General features: G+C 39.8%; 1 protein-coding gene across 1 annotated transcript; it reads left to right on the forward strand.

Moving 5' to 3' along the window:
• The first annotated feature begins 856 nt into the window (after positions 1–856).
• tomm70a (translocase of outer mitochondrial membrane 70 homolog A (S. cerevisiae)) lies at positions 857–22,960 on the forward strand. Its single transcript, XM_041791600.1, has 12 exons — positions 857–1,161; positions 8,271–8,444; positions 12,695–12,821; positions 12,898–13,007; positions 13,095–13,243; positions 15,098–15,305; positions 16,249–16,383; positions 16,491–16,598; positions 17,838–17,954; positions 18,074–18,171; positions 18,249–18,371; positions 21,417–22,960. The coding sequence occupies exons 1-12, from the start codon at positions 928–930 to the stop codon at positions 21,568–21,570; spliced, it is 1,737 nt and encodes a 578-aa protein (XP_041647534.1). The 5' UTR covers positions 857–927; the 3' UTR covers positions 21,571–22,960.
• The last annotated feature ends 103 nt before the right edge of the window (positions 22,961–23,063 follow it).

The raw sequence follows: 23,063 nt of genomic DNA on the forward strand, positions 1-23,063 counted from the left end.
TGAGAGATAATGCAGTAGTTGTAGCAGCAGTGTGTGTAATAATCTTTATGGCTTCAATCATTTCAACTGTTCTGGATTTCCTCATCTGTAACTACCTCTTCAGCTGATGCATGCATACTCGACAGTCTTTGGTTGTAATGCCTTTATCTATTTGCCTAATCCTCTGTGTAGAGATGCTGATAGCTCTCACTTGTTCTGTGAAAGCCCAAAAATAAGGGGCCATGTCTTTAATGGGACAGACCTCAGTCAGGCCAGGTCTCCCCCAAAGTTTGAAGCCAGCATGCTCTTCCTCAGGCTTGCAGGTTTATCTGTGAATTTCCAGCAGCCAAACATGTAAACATAAACATGTGACCTAACACTGCTATGTCCATCATTATCCAATTAGGTATAAAAGCCACAGTTACACAAACAAATGGACAGTGAAGACAACACAGGAGTATGTAGAATCAAAACAGAGCAATATTACAGGACAGGGAAGAGTAAGAGGCCTGTTTGGGCCACAGATCAACGCTGGTAGGCTAGCAGTTATGTAGCTCCACTGTTACCCCATTTTCATTAGAAACAGCAGTGAGAAAGAGAAAAGGGAAGACACAATAAAAGCAAATGCTTATTTAAAAACATTAAATAAAAAGATCTGGCAATAGTTAAATGTCCTTTTCATTAAAATGAAGTTAAAATTAAGTTAACTTGATGTTTGTCTTATTTTAATCATAGCCTTCCACCGAGAACGTTAATGAAATCAGGACCCAGCAGCTCTGAGATGTTTGGACTACAAAACCCCACAGCTCCACTACAACTACACACAGCCACCGGGACGTTTCTCTTCCTGTTTCCCATGATGCCTCGGTGTGACCTGTCGGAGCACGGGAAGAAGTAGCGGGGCTCGCTCACGCTGTCTGCTGGCTAACTATCGCTCGCTCGGAGATCATGGCTGCTTCAAAGCCAGTCGAGCCACAGACCGGGACCGGACTGCCCCGCTGGCAGCTGGCCCTGCTGGTCGGGACTCCCATTGTGTTGGGAGTTGGGGCGGTTTACCTCTGGAACCGGAGCCGGACGAAAATAAAGAAAGGGACGGGGGAGAGGAAAACACCTGAAGGCAGCGCGAGCCCCGTCCAGGGCCAAGACGGAGCAGCACGAGCCAACCGGGAGCAGGAGAACATGGTACCGTTACCGTTTATCGGAGACTCCGTTTTACTACGCAGATACTGTGATTTTAACCGGCTTAGCACAGGTTGTTCTGCTTCAATGAGAGTCAGTGCTTGATTTTTTAACGTGTCATTGTCGGTAAAGTGTCGTCAAGGACACCTAACGTTTGAGTTAGTCGGTGACAGATAGGCCGAGAGCGACCGGTGCACCCATAGCGGTGGATTACGGCAGTGCTAGCTAGCTGTCTAGTTTAGCTGGTTAGCTAACTAGCCTGCTAGGTTAACTGGCTAGACTGTAAATGTCTTTATCCAACACGATGATAAGGACAGCGTTATCGACAGCCTCTGAAACTACTGTGGGACCATGTGGCTCTAAGTGGTTTAGCCCTGTGGTGTGTGGGGGCATGCTAACTGACGTTAACGGCGGAGTGGGGCGGGGATGGCTGTCATTTTAATGAGAGGTAACGGCAGTGGATTAGACCGGTAGCTGTCACCTGAAAAACGGACAGGAAAATGTTTTTACAAGCAGACCTCAAGAAAAAAGAAGGATATACATACCTATACACTTGTGTATGATGACTGTATGACTTAAAACAGAACAGATGGTTCCGTGGTTCTCAGCTGGTCTAGCAGGACCCACTCAGCTGGTTCTCAGCTGGTCTAGCAGGACCCACTCCCACCTCTTAACAGACTCATCATGTAGGGATGCACGATATTATCGGTCTGGTATCGGCAGATATTAGCTAAAAAAGGCAGATATCAATATTTCTGCCTTTATTTACATCGGATATTTTGCCTGTGTATTTCAGCATACATTGACTGTAAATTTCATCTATCTACCTTATTCCTAGTCCCCATGATTCTTTGCGTGAAATATGGGCGCAACTTCCGGTCCCTTCTATCTACATGTGACTTTGCATTGAATATGAGACATGAAACGCGATTTTTAGAGCAATTTGGACATTAAAACATGTAACCTTTGACTGCTTCACCTCAATCAGGACAATATTATTATTTCTCTGCCCTCTACTAAAGAGTACAAAGTGACGACATTACCTCGGATAACCTAGACATGTCAAGTTTTGAATTAATCATGAGTTAATATTGAAAGAATTACACCCCAAATGCATTTAAACAGTGAACAGCATCTTAAAAACACTGTTATTAAAGACATGTATTTAGCGTAATTAGCAACAGGTACTGAGCATTACAGAAAAAATTATTTAAACATTCAGCTCATTTAACTTTACTGAGTAAACAAAAATGAAGCAGTATTTATTGCAGCAGATATTTATTTCATTACAACCACTGTTGATGCTAAATCATTTTAAGCCCTTGGAAGAATCGTGTACAACTGTTGTTAGTAGTTAGCATCTATCGTTAGCTGCTGTATTAAATTACATGTAATTATGTAGTTCCACCTTAGCACTGGAAGTTTCGTCCATATTCAGATTTACACTAGCGGCCCCGGGAATAAGGTGGATATATGCTGCTGATTAGTGGAGTTTTAGGCTGAACCTATGTCAGTTGAGGTCTTTTTCTTTATTTATCCTCAATCTTTAAACACTGAAGTGTTTTTAACAACTAAAGTTTGTTTTCTTGGTCATCCTCAAAACTTAAAGTGTGTCCAAAAGGGCAGAAATTTCTTGTTCTAAAAGCATATTTAAATATCGGTATCAGCTAAAATGAATCTGTAAATATCAGCATATCAGCAAAAATCTAATATCGTGCCCTACCCCACTACAAATTTTCAACTACTTCAGCTTCTTAATGAAATACTGTTTCTTTTTGAAATAGGATAAACTCTCAAATACATATAGGAAATTTTCCATTATGAGCAAATTCCTTTTAACCAATATCAATACTGATATATACAGGTGCAGCTAAGAAAATAGAATATCACGAAAAAGTTTTAAAAGTTTGATTTAATTCAAGAAGTTTAACTTCCATATATTCTAGATTCTTTTCCTACAAAGGGAGAAATGTTTTTATTTTAATCTCAATTATAGATTACCGCTCACAAAAATCCACAATCTCAAAATATTAGAATATGACAAAACATCAACAGAAAAAAATGGATTTATAATACAGAAGTGTTGACTTTCTGGAAAATGATGCTCATTTATGAACTCAGTTATTGGTTGGGGCTCCTTCTGGACAAATTCCTTTGTCTGTGCAACGTGTGATGTAGCCGATCAGTCCATGGTCCTGCTGGGGGGTTACGAAGCCAAGGTTGCTCTGCTAGCAGCCTTCAGCTGGTCTGGATTGTTGAGTGTGGTGTCTCTCATCTTCGTCTTCACATTTCCTCAGAGATTCTCTGTGGCAGCAGTACTCAACCTTATTCTACTCAAAAGCCACACCGTCTTAAAGATACTTCTGCGAGAGCCACAATCCAAAACCGGGTGTGTGATGATCAATCTATCCATATCCGTGTTATTAAATGGGATGAAATAGGCTACATGAAAATGTCTGTATAGTGTCAGAAGAAAGGATATTTGACTGGTGATAAGCATAAGTTTTTATTTATTTAAGTTCCACCTGGACTAAAGTCTTTTTAAAATATCAGAATGTGCCGACTTGGAGCTATGAAAAGCTTTTCAAAGGACTGATGGATTATGGGTGTCTGTTTGGGTATTTATATTTAATATCTGGACATTTACTGTAGTTCTGTGACTGTTAACTTAAAGTGATGTTTTCTATTTTATTTTCTCTCAATATTATTGCTTTTAGTTAAAGGGGGAGGGTCCCCATATTGGTCTTTGCCCTGGGCCTCCAAATGGCTAAAACCGGCCCTGCCTCACACCTGCAGCTCCCCCTCACAAATCTCTCTTCCCTGCCAGTTTGTTGCTTTTGTTTTTCTGTTTCTGCCCTTTTGACAGTATTTAAGATCAAATAAAACACCCACGTTTGGACAAGTTTAATCAATTTTACATTATTTAAAAATGTGATCTGTGTGTGTTTGGCTCATTGATGATGATGCGCATCACATAAATCATTATCAAATACAAATGTGGGAGAGCATCAGCAGGAAGTGACTGAAGAAATGTGTTGTAACAAGGGCATTAGAATCTTCAATTTGAACACAAGACAGCACACCTCTATGAATGGACTTACTGAAGAGATGCGCCGGCAGCGGACTTCCTCTGCGCTCTTTTACGCACGTTCCTCCGTCCAGTATGATCCGACGGTAGTAATATACAAGTTAAAGTCTGTCTTCTTTGTATCAAATTAGATTTATTGATTTGACTGCTATTGCAAAGAGTCTTTACTGCTGACAGTTTTCACCTTTATAAAGATTTCAGGAGGATTTTTTATTTTATTTTATTTTATTATTTTTTTTAGTAAGCCTTAAAAGAGCCACAACTGGTCACTAAAGAGCCGCAACTGGTCACTTAAGAGCGACATGCAGCTTGAGAGCTTCGGATTGACTATCACTGCTCTTTGAGGTTCAGGTCAGGCCTATTTGCTGGCCCATCAAACACAGTAATACCAGTTTCTGGTAGTTTTGGATTCACTGTGGGCAGGTGCCAAGTCCTGCTAGAAAGGGAAATCAGTATCTCCATAAATCCTCTCAGCAGATGGAAGCATAAAGTTCTCTAAAATCTAAAATTAAATATCAAAATATATCAACCATCATTGACTGTGGGAACTGAAAAGACTGGACTTCAAGCACCTTGGATTCTGTACCCCTCAGATCCTCCTCCAGACTCTGGGACCTTAATTTCCAAATAAACTCAAAATTGACTTTCATCTGAAAACAGGACTTTGGACCACTGAGCAACAGTCCAGATAGTTTTCACCTTAGCCCAGGTAAACCAGGGTGAGAGAATGAAGGCTCAGGAAACCTTAGAAAATTGGACGTTACAACAATATTTTAATATTTTGAGATGGTGGATATGTTTCACTTTAATAAATCTAGAATATATGGAAACTTAACTTTCTGATGTACATCACAGGAGAAAATGAGCTTTTGATATCCAATTTTTTGAGATATACCTGTAAATGCCGTTCATACATAACTCTATAGTCCTTAAGACTCACTTTAAAGTTAATGAACAGAGGAACACAGCTCAGTCCTTAGTGCACACTTTTAAAAGCAAGGACTGAAGATTAATGATGATGAAGTCCTCAGCTTATGTAGGTCTGTTGGTTCTTCCTTCAACTCAAAAAACTTAGACTACATATGGCCAGTATTTACGGTAATTTATCAGTTGATATATTGATGTCTGCTCATACAATAATGAACTTTTTAAGCTTATATCTGCCAGTAAGGATATTATGACAATCTTGCATCTCCAGTTAGTGAGATTTCCCGGTCAGTGGGTACGCACTCAACAGCACTGAATTACAAATACGGAAGCACCAAAGCATTGGTTTATGGGTATTAGCTGATATCAGCACTGCTGACGAACAGTGGCCAGCAGCAAACAACGCGACATAAACAGACATCAGTAGCCAGTGTCCATCTTTAGTTTTAACGCTTACATCTACTACACCAGACTACTGATACAAAAACAGGTTTGTTTTTTATTGGGAAGAAGAAGTCACCTGTCGAACAAACTCTGATCTGTTTTCATGGTCAAACACGAGCACAAACAATGGCATAGTGGGAGTCATTCACCAGAGAAAGCATTGGTATCGGCTTTATTATTTAATATCAGTAATTTCACAAGTGATGCGTCTCTGATTATAGATTTATATCAAACCTTTATATTTACAGAAAAATACAAGACTGTATTATGTTTCCATAATATAACTACAGAATGTTAGATTATTCTTAGTTTTAGGTTTACTAAGTTTAAGAAACTGCAATAAAATAGATTTACTCAGCCTCTTTTTTATTATTCAACTGTCGTTTTTCATTTGTCTAATGTTAAGGTTGAATCCCTTCTGTTTTCACTAAATATAAAGTTAAAAAGGTGATAGATTTCCTCTGTAGTCACTAAAGAATGACTGTCTAACACAGTTTTGTTATTCTTAAAAAAATGCTAGGAAAGGAAAGCAAACCTTTCTGAGCTCATGGGTATGACATTGCAAAAGTGAAAGTGTGAAAACAACTTTCATCAGATGACATCTACAAAAACAGACTGGATTTATTCAGGCCATATTAATGTCAATTATTCATGTGATTTGAGTCACATTTTATTTAAAGTGTTGTGCAGAATTATTTTTAATAATTTCAAACGTTAATGTCCACATAAACACTCAAAGTGCCCTTACACCAACACACCAGTTTGGGTCTTACACCACCTCAGTTTAAACTCTGACACATCAGATTTGTCCAAGTTAATGTATTATTGAAAGAATGCTAGTGTATGACTTTAGATAATAGCCCATTCATGTTTAAAGCTCTGTTCCTTTCTGACCTGCCATGGTTGCACATTTTGACAAATAAAGGCAGTTTCTCACTCAGGGGCCTGCATGCTATAAAAGCATTGAAACTGTAGATCAAAAGTAAGGAGAAGAAGCCACAAGGCTCATCAAGCACAGATGAAATTTAACATCTGTCTATGACAGATTGAAGGATAGTTGTGTGTGTATAAGCATGTGAGATAAGGTTAGAGAACAGATGGAGATTCATGAGCCACAGTCCTCACAGTCACCTCCATGATGATCTGAATAAAGACTAAAGAAATTTAGACCTCATCAAGTAACTTTGCTGCCTGCGCTGGCTTCAGGGAGAGAAATACAAGTTTGAATAATGAAAACAAATCTTCATTTCATCTCTTGTATAAAAAGTAAAGCTGTAACAAATGCTTTAAACAGCTAAAGTATGCTGACATGTTCACACAGCTCCATAAGCACATGCAAAGGATAAATATAAAGGAGGTCTTCCCCTCTCTCCCCCACAGTGCAGGGGGTTACTACTTAAGTGTAAAATGTTGAGACATGTGCTGTCGTGATTGCAAATGCAGCCACCACTCTCAAACTCTCCTCCAGACCCGATACAACTAAAATTTTCTCTCATTGCAAAGAGCTGCTTCAGTGCTCACAACCTGCCCAGATACATAGACCAGGCCAACAGGGCTTAGTGTAACTCTTACCATCTTTTTTCCCATAATCTGGCATGAAAAGAAAACAGTTTAGTCAGTAAACCCTGTAGAATTCTAGTTTGATTGAAAACAGCGCTTATTTAAAGACAAGTGACCAGACGAGGGACTTGCAGTCTACAAGTCTGCTTCAAATAATCACTGAAGGCTGAGAGCTCAACTACCGTATTGTCTGTGGCAGAAGTGCAAAGTTGATGTTGAAAACAGGTGCATGATCAAGTAATGGCAGGGTCATGTCATGGACTGTAGGACATTATAGCCTGGGTTATTGGGGCTCAAAAGGCCTAGTTGTTAGGTTGCATCCCATGTACTCGGGCGGCCCAGGTTTAAGTCTGGCCTGCGGCACTTCCACCCCTGTTTTCGGCTCTGTCCACTGTCCTATCACTCTAATAATGGCAAAAAGCCCCAAGTAACTCTAAAATAGGTTTTTATTAAATTAGTTTGACTGTATTATTCTCATGTGAACCGTTGGAATAATTTAGGCTGAGAAACCTCAGCAGTTTTTTGTGATTTATGTACATAGACTAATATAAACTCTTTATTACTGACAGAGAAGAAGGTATAAATGGTATCCTAGCTTTCTAGTTTGTAAGTTTGTTAGCTTTTAGGGATCAATCAAAGTTGATCTTATCTTATCTTAAACCAGGTTGTTTGTCATAGAAACCTTGAGATTTGACTTTAATGTGGTATATCTGGCTTTTCACTATAGCTTGTCTTTTTAGGCACTTTTTAGGTGGGGCATAACAAATACCTAAAAAAGACTTGTTAGAATCTTAATATTTATATCACAAGCAGCATGGTAATATAACAGTACAGCATGGGTAATAGCATGTAAGCTTACCACTCTGAGTGGCATCAACATGGCTACCATGGGAATATCTATCCTCAGCACACCCTTTCAGTTCATTTGAAAATCCAGTTCACTTGACAATCCTTTTACAGTGTAAGATGCTGAAGGGTTACTTAATAATATTGAAAACAGTCTTTGGGCTGATCAAGCCTTAAGCCAGGTCAGCGAGTCTGTCGGGGGGTGGACAAATTAATCAATAAATGTTCTTTTCTCTCTCTCATTTAGAGCCCCTTGGATCGGGCCCAAGGAGCCAAAAACAAGGGTAATAAATACTTCAAGGCTGGAAAATACGAGAACGCCATCCAGTGCTACACAGAGGCCATCGCTCTCTGCCCCACAGAGCAAAAGACCGACTTATCAACATTTTACCAGAACAGAGCAGCAGCCTACGAACAGTTGGTGGGTAACAGCGTCTTCTAATCTCTGCAGAGATTAACGTCCTTATGACTGTAGAAAGATTCGCTTCTTTATAGGATTCATCAAAGGAAAAAAGTACATTTGCCATCCTGTGCTCCAATGAAAGTGAAGTCTCTGACTGATGACGTGTTTCTAGAAACTAGCATTGTATGAAACGTTTGAGCTATATAGAGCAGGGGTTCTCAACATTGGGGTCAGGACCCCATTGGGGGTCACGAGACACTGAGTGGGGGTCTCCAGATGCCTTAAAATAACTAGTCTAACTAATCTTCCTGTTTTTGCCATTTCTAAACCAAATCTTGCCTCGCTCTGCCTATTGTTGGCTCTGTTGGCCCATTAGTGCCACTATTAATCCTGCTTTACCACTTTTTTGCCACATTTCTCACTTAAATATGCCCATTTTTGCCAGTTTAACCAATTTGTGCTTTTTTTGCCTCAGCCAACCTTTTTTTGCCAGTTTATATCAGTTTTTCATCCCATTTCATTAAATTTCCACCTCTTTTTGCTACTTCAATGCCATATCAGCCACTTTTTAAAATCTCAATACGCCAATTTTTGCCACTTTAACCCGTGTTTGCCATTTTGGGTTATTTTCTGCCACTTTTATCCAATTTTTGACGCTTCTAACATCTTTTTGCTGCTTTTAAACTCCAATTTCACCACCTTTCACAAAATTATTAACCAAATTTTCACTATTTTTAAATGTATTTTAATGTATTATTTAATGTATTGTGTACTGCACAAATGAACTAAAAAGATATGTTTCTTTGATAAGGGTGGTTATGATTCAGGTTAAATATGAAATAACGTAGCTTAACTTCACAACAGACCACGATTTTGCTGGTCTCCAGTTTGGCTGTGCCATTTTTCCCCTTATGGATGGTCTTGTCTGCACATGACTATTCTTGAATTTGCATAGCTGTGTTCAGCCACCTTCAGGTTCAGTGGGGGTCCCTGGTCTCTGACACCTTTATTTTGGGGGTCGTGGGCTGAAAAGAGTGAGAACCGCTGCTCTAGAGAGTATTCTTGCAAGTGAGGCCCAGATTGTCCATTCTTTTACATTATTTGGAACTGTACTGTGGTCAAGTGCACGATACAAACATCATCATTTCTTTAAATACAGAGGTAAAATCAGCAGGAAGTGTTGAGGTTCTCTGGGATACCCTAACCTATAAATGATGGAGTCCTTACAGGAGATAAACTTGATGATTTGTACAGATTACAGGAGATGCCTAATATTTTGACACTAAAATGCTTAAATCATACCCTCTAACCATGACTTAAAATGTAAGTGCAGTATGGTTTCAGAAATGGTAGCATAATATTTTCCCCATATAATCAACAAAAATATGGATGCTTATAGATGGAAAACCTTAAATGTCAATACATTGATTGAACATTGAACATTTATTTAGTTTAGAAAAAGATAATATTGCAATGTTTTTTCAGGTCGGAAAAATACAAAACCTGGTCCTTGTGGTGCTGGGTTTCAGTCTTCACCCTTTATGTTTACAATGTTACAACGCCATTTAGCAGATGTCTTTATCCAAAGCGACATACAGTGCTTAACAAATGTATTAGACCACCTGTCATATTTGTCTCAGAGACCATCCAGCATCATGAAGTGCTTTAATGCAGACTCTTTCATTTTCAGTCAGCTCTCTACGTTTTACCATTTTGAACAGGAATGAGGAATTTCAAACTGAATTCACCCAAATTTGAGCCGGCTCACTGGGCTTCTCTGAGAAGTAAGAAATGAATCAAGCATAACATTCAACCACTAAAACTCATTTTTCTGTTCAGGAATGCAAGTAAATAACTATAATTTGACTTATTAATCAAGAAATATCAATGTCTTTACTATTTTTTCAGTTTTTGGAAAATCAGTAAATTTGAAAATTCATGGATAACAATAATAATTCTATTTTAGCATTAAAATATCATTTGGGTTAAAGAGCTTCTACATATTGGCGTATTAACCATTGCAGAAACATCAAAAATGATTTTGGTAATTACCAATGCTGTTAATTTAGGACAGCTGTGGCATAAACCTTACTTTGGTTAGGGTTAGGGTGGTCTAATAAATTTGTTAAGCACTTTACATCTGACAGGTAGACAGGTGTTCAAGGAGTTAAGGACCTATCCCAAGGCCCCAAACTGAACATTGATTATGCACTGACGGGGATTCAAACCATCGATCTCCCGGACCAAAGTAGGCAGGGTAACCCACCAAGAAACCAACCTCTATTTCAGGGCAAACAATTTTGTCCCCATCTGTACGTGGAATCAAGATTGGCGAGCACCAGGGAATGGAACACATCTGAACTCATCACGCTGAGCACCTGCCTTTAACAGCACACAGGTGTACCGGTCAGCAGAGTGTCGCCTGTAAGCTGTACATTAGTACATTTAGAGGGCACACATACTCTGCATACACAATGCTCACGTCTCCAATTACAGATGACGATATCAGACAAATTTTAATGTAGATTCATTAGGGTAAAGAAAAAAAATCACTGTTTGGGTGTCCATCACACAACACAAAACTGGTGGCATGGATTATATGAATGGCATAACACATCCTATAAGAATTTATCATAATATATATAATACAATAATTCAATATGGAGAAAAAATCCTGGAAATCATTAACATTTGTAAATACTGTAGATAAAAACCATTAGAGTAGTGTGCCAATGACAGAAGATTTTTGAGAGGGAAAACAAGATTGTTTTACTTGACAGGATGTCCACATAAAGGATTTGTATTTTCTGTGATGTTATAGAAATAGATGTTTTTCCATTTGAAAAATGTATGTATAGTTTGATGATTACTGGGAATAGCCTGATTTGCACACAATTTTATATTTATTTTCATAACTTCTTGTTCCTAGCACCTGTTAGATAATTCTTGATCTAAGTTTAAACAAACAGAGCTGACCCCCGACTCCTTTTTGGTTAATGTGTCACAGGTTCAGAGCAAATCTTCAACAATTTTTAACAGTTTTAACAGAATCAAGAAGGTTAACACAATCTCAGGACATCTGTGCTCACATCTGTTGGTCAGTTGTGAAGTTTTCGTTGTGTTTGGTTCATCAAAACTTGTTTTATGGAGGAAATTCTTTTTAGGGATTGCTTTAACCCGTGTGTCATTCATTCATTTAATATTTGATTGATAATTAAATAACAAATACAAGAAAAATGGCTCATTGTTCACTTTTCTTTTTTAAAAACCAAATCAAATAATGAAAAAATGGTTCATTTTCTAGTTTTCATTTCTGAAAAGAAATCAAATAAGCAGGAGATCATGCGTCTTTTTGACTTTTGCTATTAATGTTGGGTTTAGAGAATGTAATGAAAAACAGCTGTAAGCAGTCAAATTGATTGCAATATTGATTTGCGTAACCTGGTGCAGGTGTTGTGCTCACAAAAGCATCCTGAGAATCACATGCCCATCGCTGAGGAGTTCACGCTTCCTGGAATGATATACAGAACATAAACACGGCGCCAAGTTCGGGCGCACTCATGCTAGGCGATCTGTACTGTGCCTGGGTATGTTTGAGCCTAAAAGTCCAGTACATTTGACCAGCATGAGTACACTCCTCTGTGCTTGGACATGGCATGCTTCCCTGGCTCCAGCACAGAAGGACAGGGTGGATCAAAGCATGGCACGAATGCAAATGAAGCAGCACAAGTGTGGGTACGTGACTTAACTTGGTGCTGGTGTTTGTGTTCCAGTATATCATTTCAGGAAGAGTGAACTCCTCAGCGATGGGCATGTGATTCTCAGGATGCTTTTCTGAGTACAACACCTGCACCAGGTTATGCAAATTAATATTGAAACCATACTAACTGCTTTCCCCCTTTTTTTCATATTACATTCTCTGATCCCAACATATATTGCAAAAGTCGAAAAGACGCATCATTTCTTGTTTATTTGATTTTGTTTCAGAAATGAAAACAAGAAAATGAACCATTTTTTCATTATTTGTTATTCAATTATTAATCAAATATTAAATGAACGAAAGATACACAGATTGGCTTTCTCCATAAACTGACTTTTATGTCTGTCTAATAGTTGTTCTGTTTTAAAGATGCATTTGAAACACCTTTTCAGTTTAAATCTTTGCTAAACCTTAAACTCACTGGTCTGCATTGTTTCTGTTGGCGTCCCCTGGGTTGTTAACCTCTTGAATATTTCATAAGATAACCTGGCTGTCACTTTGATTTCAGAGTAAATGGACAGAAGTAGTGCAGGACTGCTCTCAGGCTGTGGAGCTGAATCCACGCTACGTCAAGGCTCTTTTCAGGAGAGCCAAAGCTCTGGAAAAACTGGACAACAAGAAGGAGTGCCTAGAGGGTGAGATGGCCTTCATGTACCTAAATCTAATCTTTAAACGTGTGACTTAGATTTACAGTTGGTTTTGTTCTGTTAGACGTCACAGCGGTGTGTATTCTCGAGGCCTTCCAGAACCAACAGAGCATGCTGTTGGCAGATAAGGTGCTGAAGCAGCTGGGGAAAGAGAAGGCCAAGGAGAAATACAAGGTATTTTTCTACCTTTCTAGGATTGTGATTAAACATGCATTTCTCTGAACTGTCATAGTAAATTAACTTTTACCCTCTCATTTGCAGAACCGGGAGCCGATGATGCCTTCTCCTCAGTTCATCAAGTCTTACTTCAGCTCGTTCACAGACGACATCATCTCACAGCCGCTGCAGAAGGGAGAGAAGAAAGATGAAGACAAGGATAAAGAGGGAGAAGCAGCTGAGGTGACTGAGAGGTAAGACTGTGTATATTTAGTGCGTGTTTGCTGTTGAACAGACTGTTTGTTCAGTACATTCTTCTAGAATGCTAACAGTGCTGCTGCAACACTTTCACTCATGGGTTTCATTTTTGTTTTTGTGTCTGAGCACAAGGTGTTCTTTTAAAAGTGGAGCAGTGGGGAAGAAAGAATAGATGTCAATAAGAGGGACTTTTATTTTATGTCAATTTAAGCCACCTCTTTGAAACAAAAGCAGAACATCTTCTCCTCCTATTTACAGGTGTTTTTCTGTAATTATCTGTGAATAAAAATCTTCATCTGCTTCCTTCGGGGACCGTCCACATCTAGTGGCGGTCTAGCGAGTTTAAGAGTATCCAAATTATCATATCGGTGTTTTATCCACACAGAATCTTCGTTTTGGGAGCTCAAAATTGCTACTTTTTAAAAACGGGGTCCCAGAGTGAGGATAACTGTATATGCCATCCGTTTCATCTTTGTGTGTACAACCAAGAGCGTCTTTCCTGAAACAATTATGTCATAGCTCACTTAACCTGTGTGAGCCCAGTGCCACTGAATAGAGATTACTATCTTATTAAACGGGTCTGCACAAACAATGACAACAATAATGGCTGATTAATGATTGTGTTCGTGTCGTCTGCTCCTCTGCCACTGTGAGCAACGAGTGGTGATGGAGAACAGCAGACGCCACATGATATTGGATCCATTGCAAAGTGTAAACAGGAGGACAGCCAGGAGAAAGCTCTGGATAAGAGAAAAGTTTTGGGTGTGCTTGTTCCATCATCTTCTTCTCTGTTTTTGGTGTATTTTTGTGGCTGTGTTGCAGCGCTGCCTACATGTCTGGCATATAAACTGCAGCGTTTTTAGTAGTTTTTAGGGATGTTCAGATACCCTTTTGTCCTTTCCAATACGATTCCGATACCAAGGTGTTGGGTATCAGCTGATACTGAGTACTGATCCGATAGCAGTGTGAACTTTCTGGACTGACTAGCAGTCTAGAAAATTATTTTAGACCTATATTTGACTCAGAACATGGCTCAACAAATAGAATCATAATTTACAATACAATGCAATAACTTTATTAATCCCTGCAGGGAAATTCAATTGTCTGGAGTTACAGCATCTCTGTGAGCCTAAAGTTGTTTTTCTAATGGTTATTGAGATTTACCGCAGTTTAAGTTTGACCGCAGACACCCTGCTACTGGAGTGTGTTGGGGGTGGTGCTTGAGATGTGTCATGAAGCAGCACCATGGGATGCTGCGGTGCAAGGTTTTCTGGGCGTTAGGACATTGATTGCAATGGTTGCAGCTGTATGAACCCCGCCATCGTAGCTCCAATCAAGCTGTCTGATGTCTGCAATTCAGTTCATCATGTCACAGACAGCAGCTTGCAGGTCACTGCAAGCAGATAAATGTGACATGGAAATCTTGCGTTGAAAGGTGATAAAAGCTAACAAATATTTTTTTAAGTAAAATATTCAATTAACCTTTTGTTATTTAATGCATGCCTAAGCACATTGCTTCTTCACAACCAATTCAAATAGGATGAAGATATCCTGGAATACCCTCATAGGCAGTCTGAGCTATCAGATATAGAACTGTTATCAGCTGTTGCTGAGGTTCGTTCCCACAATGCATTAAGGATGCCACCAGATATCCAAGTGCCCAAAACACATACGGAAATTTCTGGAAAGGTGTTTTATAAACAAAGTCCTTGAATTACATAAAACTTTCCTTGTGGATCATCAGTAAACTTGATCAAAAACTCACATACCTGGGCAAGACCACAGTGTTCTTCATTTAAGAACCTGGTAGATCTTTTCTTTTTCTGATGGCTGTCCTCTCCTCTCTGCAGCTCTGGCTACTTGAAAGCAAAGCAGTACATGGAAGAGGAGAACTACGACAAAATCATTAGTGAATGCACCAAGGAGATCGAGTCAGGAGGTCGATACACAGCTGAGGCTCTGCTGCTTAGAGCCACCTTTTACCTGCTCATCGGTAACGCCACAGCTGCACAGCCAGACTTGGACCGGGTTATCAACATGCATGATGCCAATGTGAAGGTACAGAGTTCTTTTTATTTCTTAGATTTTAAGGTTTAGACAATAGATTTTTGTTTAAAACTTACACTGTCGATAGAAGAACAAGGAGGTTATTTGATGTGACCAAGTAGTGCTGAAACAAAGGGGCCTGCTAGCAGCCAAGTGCTGGGAATTTTCTCTATATAGTGTACATTTACTCAAACATTTAACTGTACTTTTTTTTTTATATCAACAAAACTGCAGGAAGCAAAAATAACAGTCACGATGAAGCCTAGAATCTGTGCCTGCATGTCAGCAGGTTTATTAAGTAAAGTAACATCTGCTGTAGCCAGTGTTCGTCATATTCACCTGTAGGGGTGTTAGAAAATATCAAAACCCTAAAATATTGTGATTTTTTTTTGCAGCGTGATGTTTTATCGATGTTTTATTGATTAATAATTTACTGTGTTTGTGCACCAGTTTTGTGATGTAATTCAACCTCCAGCCACTAGTTGGCAGCAGTCATTCAGCTACCTCTTCTCCCATGAGAAGACAATGTGACCACTCGAGTCTCCCGGCCTCAGCAAGCCGTTTCCTCATGCCTTGCTAGCAGAGCATCAGGCTGCAACCAATCATGCCAGCTTATGCTGGATTCAAAGCTCTTACTTGGCTTGGCATAAGTCAAGTTGTTAACAAGAGATGTCACGCTAGAGAGTCAAATTCTCCGACAACATGACGAATCTGCAGACTCACTCCTGGTCATCATGGGGAATATTTTTAGGGACAGTTTCCTCACTAACTCTGCCAAAACACAACATTTATGCATCATGCTCCTTTTACTGTTCGTTATCTTTGAGGACTCAGTCTTGCCTTCAGTGCATCCTATTTTCATAGAGTAATCTACTGATTGTTGGGTCAACAAAGAGTTCTTTTAAACAGGACGAACATGTCTGACAGCTCCTCTTCGCTTTGTTTCGTCTTTCAGCTTCGAGCCAATGCTCTGATCAAGCGTGGGAGCATGTACATGCAGCAGCAGCAGCCCCTGCTCTCCACTCAAGACTTCAACATGGCAGCTGAGATCGACACACGCAACCCTGACGTCTATCACCACAGGGGTCAGGTAGGGCGTTTTTTTATAACTGACTGGCTGTCACTGGCAACAACCTACGTTGTATTTGTCTCATTTCACTGAATGCCACCATGATTTATCTGAAATCTGTGTTTCAGCTGAAAATCCTGCTGGACCAGGTGGACGAGGCCGTGGGAGACTTTGATGAGTGCATCCTGCTGCGGCCTGACTCCGCTCTCGCTCAGGCACAGAAGTGCTTTGCTCTTGTAAGTAATCAGGGAGATCTGTAAAAGAGTATACACTCTTATGTTAAGCTGGCTGTACACTTGATGATTTTCAAGTCTTGATTGATCTAAAAATGATGGGAGATCAATCTTCTGAACACACAATTCAGCCATACCTCGAGACCACACACCTGCTGTTTCCATTTCACAAACATTCAGACATTTCTCTCTGGATGTACACAGTTACCTTTTCCTGGCTCCTCTGAGTAGCTCAAAAAAAGTGTCAAAAAATGCATGTCAACAAAGACATAGAATTGGATTAAGGTACACAAAGGACTGTTGGATTGTTTGATTTTGCATAATCTTGTGATAATGTACAATTCCATTTTCTTACCGGTAAATGTAATGACTGTATCACTGTATCACTGTGTTTAACATGCTTAAATACCTCTCCTTAGGGGGAAATCTAAGATAAGATAATAATAACATAGCTCTGTTGTAAAGCTACATAGATAACAAAGCTACGTAGTTCACGCTAACCTCACAAAACTGCTGGGTAAGCTACATATCTACATCTAAGTTAGCTTTGGCTACGTTTGCTAAAGCTCACATTGCTAAAGCTAACTTGGCTACATCAGCTGAAGTAGTAATGTAGTAATGTAATTACATAGGTAAAACTTTTGCTAACTACTTCTTAAACGGGTATATATATATAATTTAAGCCCAGGTTAGACCTCTGATCTTTTTTCCATTTTATTAATGAAATGTTGCTTTGTCTTTCATGTTTGCAGTGTGGTTATTTCTTGAATGTAGCTGCCAGACTTCATGAATGAAAACAATTTAAAAAACAAACAAACCTAAAACTAGAAATACATTGACTTGCAGATTACAGCACTTCTGTTCTGAGATAAGTTGTTTCTCCGATGAATAGTCTGTGACAGTGGCCATCAGAGATAAACAGTCTGCTTTTTATTTAGCATCATTTTGTTTTACTCTTTTTTGTTTAAAGTCCAGTCCACTACAGACTGTACCAACTATCACAGGTAGTTTTAAACAACACTAGATGGAACAAACTGTACCCGTCAGTCCTGCCAGTTTAAATGATAAATAAGAGAAGTCTAGAAACATGCTGTCGGGACTATGAGCTTTTTTCCTGTTGAACCCAAACTGAACTGTGATCCCAAACAGAGGTACAAACCAAACTGTAACCTCTCTGATCCAGAACACCTCTATGTGCTCCTACTGCAGGCTATTAACTCTCTTTTTCTCCATGTTCTTCAGTATAGACAAGCATATACTGGAAACAATCCATCACAAGTACAGAAAGCCATGGACGGCTTTGAGGATGTTATCAAAAGGTTCCCCAAGTGTGCCGAGGGCTACGCTCTTTACGCTCAGGTACACAAAGAAAAGCTGGATTTTGATATTAATGTGGGCTCTATTACTAATCTGTGTGCAGTTTCAACAGGATAAAGAAGCTAAAGCCCATAAACGCACCCACTGTTTGTGTTTTTCAGGCTTTGACTGATCAGCAGCAGTTTGGAAAAGCAGACGAGATGTACGACAAATGTATTGAACTGGAACCAGACAATGCTACTACATATGTCCACAAAGGGTAGGTGTTTCCTCTCTACTTTTAGAAATGTGTTCCAACAGTGTGTTTAATATTCTAAATGTCCTATGTATGTTTAGTTTGTTACAGCTTCAGTGGAAACAGGACCTTGACTTGGGCCTAGAACTTATCAGTAAGGCCATTGAAATCGACAACAAATGTGACTTTGCCTATGAAACCATGGGAACCATCGAAGTTCAGAGGTAAGACTTGCAACTCAACTCAGTCCACCACTGAGTTCTCATCCTAGGCTATCAAACCTCAGGCTTGTTTCTTTGAAATATGAGGTTAGTGTGTGAAATGATTACATATTATTTATGTGCCAAAGTTGTATGTTGGTTACATGGTAGTTCTTATGGTTATATGGTCCGAGTTTTAATTATTACTCCACATTATCTGAGAGACAAGGGGCCTTTTCAAAGACAGCCTCAGTAGCTCATGCTTGTCATTCAGGCTTAAATACTTTTTTATGGTCTTTGGGTGCTTCTCACAGTTGTGCTCAGGGTAGGATTGGATGTTATTTATTTTCCAGTACCGTCACACTTTCTCCTGATTTTACTGGGTTTATGGTACTACTGCGAGGTGTTCAAAAATCCTATTTACAGGCACCTGTCACCGGCACGCAGAAGCACAGCCAAAATGCTTCAGCTCTGAAAATAATTATGTTTATACCATGGTATACGGGAGCCCTGGAGGTGATTTATAGTTGAAGAATTGTTCTTACAAGTAATAAGTAAGCTGAGCTACATCAGGACAGAGGAGCAAACAAAGTTTCTCTGTTTTTCCTCTCTGTCTGTGGCACATACATGCCCTCTTTTCCTCCCTCTTCTTCCCTGATTTAATATGAGAAACTTTAACTACACTGCTCAAAAAAAACCTTAAATAACACATTCCAGTTCTCGATGAATGAAATATTCTAATTAAAAATCTTTATTAATTACATAGTGGTATGCTTTGAGAACAAAATAGCATGAGAAAGATCAATGAAAACCAAAATCATTAACCCATGGAAGACTGGATTCAGAATCATACTTAAAATAAAAGTGGAAAAATCAGATCACATGCAGATCCAACTTCTGTGAAATTCCTCAAGACAACTCAGAATGAGGCTCAGTAGTCAGTATGGCCTCCACATGCCCGTATGCACTCCCTACACACTACTGGGCATGCTCCTGATGAGACTGGATGGTCTCCTGAGGAATCTCCTCCCAGACAGGATCAGTGCATCAGTCAGCTCCTGGACAGTCTGTGGTGTGACATGGCAGCGGTGTATGGAACGAGATATGATGTTCCAGAGGTGCTCCATTGGATTCAGGTCTGGGGAACGGGCAGGCCAGTCCATAGCATCAGTGCAGGAACTACTGACACACTCCAGCTACATGAGGCCGAGCATTGTCACGCATCAGAAGGAACCCAGGGCCCACTGCACCAGCATGTGGACTGACAGTGGGTCTGAGGACCTCATCCCAGTACCTAATGGCTGTCAGAGTACCTCTGGCTAGCATATGGTGGTCTGTGCAGCCCTCTGAGGATATGCCTCCCCAGACCATCACTGACCCACTGCCGAAATGGTCATGGTGGAGGATGTTGCAGGCAGCAGAACGTTCTCCACGACGTCTCCAGACTCTCTCACGTCTGTCACATGTGCTTAGTGTGAACCTGGTCTTAACTGTGAAGAGCACAGGGCGCCAATGGTGAATCTGCCATTCTGGTGAGAATGGTGTTCTTTGCAAATGCCAATCGGTAGGGATGCATGATATTGGATTTTTGCCGATATCCGATATGCCAATATTTTGAAACAAATTTTGGCCGATACCGGTTTTTAATTACATTTTTTCCACTGTTAAAAACACCAATTCTATCATGGACTACAATTTTTTTAAATATTGGTAGTCTATTTTTGTACAAACTGACAAAACATTTGATTTTTATCAGAACTGAAGGATATATTGTTTGTTTGGTTTTTAAAATTCATCTGCATTTTTGAGGGCAATAAGCAGCAGCAAAATAACCTGCTGACACTGATCCCCACAGTGCAAAACAGACATAGCTTAAACATTTAGATTGACTATCCTTATTACTCAGCCAGTTTGCAGGATGGCTCCCTGAGATACTCCTGACAAATGGCTTTAAATAACAACAACAACAGAGATTCTTAAATGCAAAAAATCTAGCTATAGTTCAGAGCTTAATTACAATTCTAAATTTCTGAGACTCAAGATGAACAAAAATAAGACTTTAACTGAAGTAGTTCTCCTGATTCTGCTTTAAACAGCACAAACTAACTAAGCAACCAAGTTTAATGGGCATTTCACTGTAAACAGCTGTGTAACAACACAGTGACACCCACATCTCCAATGCTGGACACACCTTCGTGCACCTTCGAGTGTGCACGGGAGACGGCACACAGAAGTCCTTCATTGCTTTTGCCATGTTTCGCGCATGGGCATCTGCACTGTGGCTTTTACTTTAATATCTGTTTTTATCTTTATTGGGGGGTTTTTGTTTGTTTTTTTTGGTTATTTTTTTGCTGTGAGCACAGGTCCCACAGACGTGGGGCCCTCATCCCACCCTCATGGAGTCTGTTTCTGACTGTCTAAGCAGAAACATGTACATTTGTGGCCCTGGCAGTGCTCCTCCTGCTCCTCCTGTTCCTCCTTGCACAAAGGAGCAGATAGCGGTCCTGCTGCTGGGTTCTTGCCCCTCCTACAGCCCCCTCCACGTCTCCTGGTGTACTGGCCTGTCTCCTGGCGTCTCCTCCACACTCTTGAAAGTGTGCTGGGAGACACACCAAACCTTCTTGCCACGGTGCGCATGGATCCGCCATCCTGGATGAGCTGCACTACCTGAGCAACTTCTGTGGGTTGCAGATACCGCCTCATGCGACCACTAGTGGTGAGGGACTGGAAAAATGCAGAAGTAACCAAAAATCAGCCAGAAAGGATGAGGAGAGGGAAACAGTCTGTGGACACCACCTGCAGATATTATGCATATTCTCTTGGCATTCATTATAAAGGTGCCCTGCTTATACAGCACCATCTCCATGATGGTGTTTAAAGCAATGCTGTGGCTTTTTCTTTAATACTCTGAGTTATGGCATTACTTATCACCAGCCATACTTAGCTCAGGATGTCTCGTCTCTGAATGAAACACTGCAGATAACAACCGATCAGCATTTGATTGACAGACACAGAACATTGCTAATCCCATCTTGAAGTACTTGAAATAACCTGATTTCTACCTTTCAGGGGCAACCTGGACAAGGCAATCGACATGTTCAACAAAGCCATTAACCTCGCTAAGTCAGAGATGGAGATGGCCCATTTGTATTCGTTATGTGACGCGGCGTACGCCCAGACTGAGGTGGCGAGGAAGTATGGGCTGAAACCTCCGACACTGTAACTCCTCTGCCAACTAATCGCCAATCTCACTGCTCAACCTAACCGTGTTCAAGTGCATCTGTCTATTCGATTTGTAAAACAAAGAAGTATTTGGTTATATGAGAGAAAAAATGAAGAGCCTGAATATATAAAGTGTTTACAGCACATTATCAGAGAGAGGAGGCTTTATATCAGCAGCATGAGGCTGTGATGCAGGTTTGATGTGTCAGAGTGGCGAGTTTAACCAGAACATCAGAGGATGATTGTCATCTAAAGAGAGAAATACATGAGTTATCATGTAAAGCTGTTTGAACGAGTAGAATCGATGTGAGAAGATTGCAATGTGCGCAGTTTGTTCAACCTATTACTGACTTTGAGGCTTTTGTGACACTTTTCAATCTACAGAAAATACTGTGAGAGCTTTATATAGTTCTAATGGACTGTTCACCTGTTAATTTATGCTGATTTAAAGTGGTTCTGTCCAGCTCTTTCCACATTGTAACATACTCTATCAGTTCCAAATGCAAGAGAATAATTATAGTCTAAAATGTAATGTTTGTGTTTGTAATGCTGGAATTGATCCCATTGAGTCGGGGAAACAGAGAGGTTAGCTTAGCATCCTAGAGTGTTTTTTTTTAAAGATGGGATTGCTTGTTTTCTTTTTTTACAAACTGTGCAGCATGTTGACTTTATAAATACATGTACATGCAATGCTCGTGCTGTCTTGAACACTATGAAAACCTATGAAAGACTTTGGGCAAAAAACAACTTTGGATTAGAAACCAACTTAACATTTTTAGTGTTTTTTTTTCGTCAAATTGAAGATGTCACAAGGGATTGATATCAAGTGTTTTTTTCCTAGCTCACTTTAATTGAGAACCATGATTTGTTTTCTATTTTATTGTCAAATGTTTATTTTTCATGCTACGTTTGGTTTCATATTTTCAGAGTTACCCTAGGAATGTTTTATTTTTTTCTCCCCTTTCAATTATGTCACAGCTCAAGCCTTATTATTTTTAAAGACCACCCTCTGCAGCCAGAAGATTCTCTTGGTAAAGTGCATGATTTGGTTCCTAAGTAGCAACCATGCCGTCAAATGAAGGTAAAATTAGCCACCACTGCTAAATGTTTGTACTTCAGATACTCGTCATGTACCAGTCGCTCATGTAGCAGCAGTAATGGCTACGTTTTATCGATGTGTGGTATGACACGGAAACAAATTGTGCATTTCAGCTGCAGTTGAGGAAGAATTCTTCAGGAATCAAACAAGAGTTTACCTTTGAGGAACTGATGTAACATCAGCAGATATTTTGGCTGTTTGATAGGAATTATACTCGACATTCTTCATCAACAACATGTATGGTGACCAAAGTGACAGAAAATATGTATCCTAATAAAGTTCCTGGAATAAACTTCAGCCTTTGCAGGTTTTTTCAAGTTTTTTTGTTGCAGTTTCGACCACTGTGGTTGGCCTTCTTGGTGCCCTGATGTTCAAAACATGCTGGGAAAGTGACC

This window comes from Cheilinus undulatus, linkage group 7 (genome assembly GCF_018320785.1).
Source record: "Cheilinus undulatus linkage group 7, ASM1832078v1, whole genome shotgun sequence".
Lineage (NCBI taxonomy): Eukaryota > Metazoa > Chordata > Actinopteri > Labriformes > Labridae > Cheilinus > Cheilinus undulatus.

What these genes read in the sequence shown, in the direction of transcription:
- tomm70a (XM_041791600.1), top strand. Translation starts at nt 928, where the DNA reads ATGGCTGCTTCAAAGCCAGTCGAGCCACAGACCGGGACCGGACTGCCC. An exon ending in CAGCAGCCTACGAACAGTTG is followed by an intron (nt 8,445 to 12,694) that starts GTGGGTAACAGC and finishes CTTTGATTTCAG; the next exon opens with AGTAAATGGACAGAAGTAGT. An exon ending in GCAGCTGAGGTGACTGAGAG is followed by an intron (nt 13,244 to 15,097) that starts GTAAGACTGTGT and finishes TCCTCTCTGCAG; the next exon opens with CTCTGGCTACTTGAAAGCAA.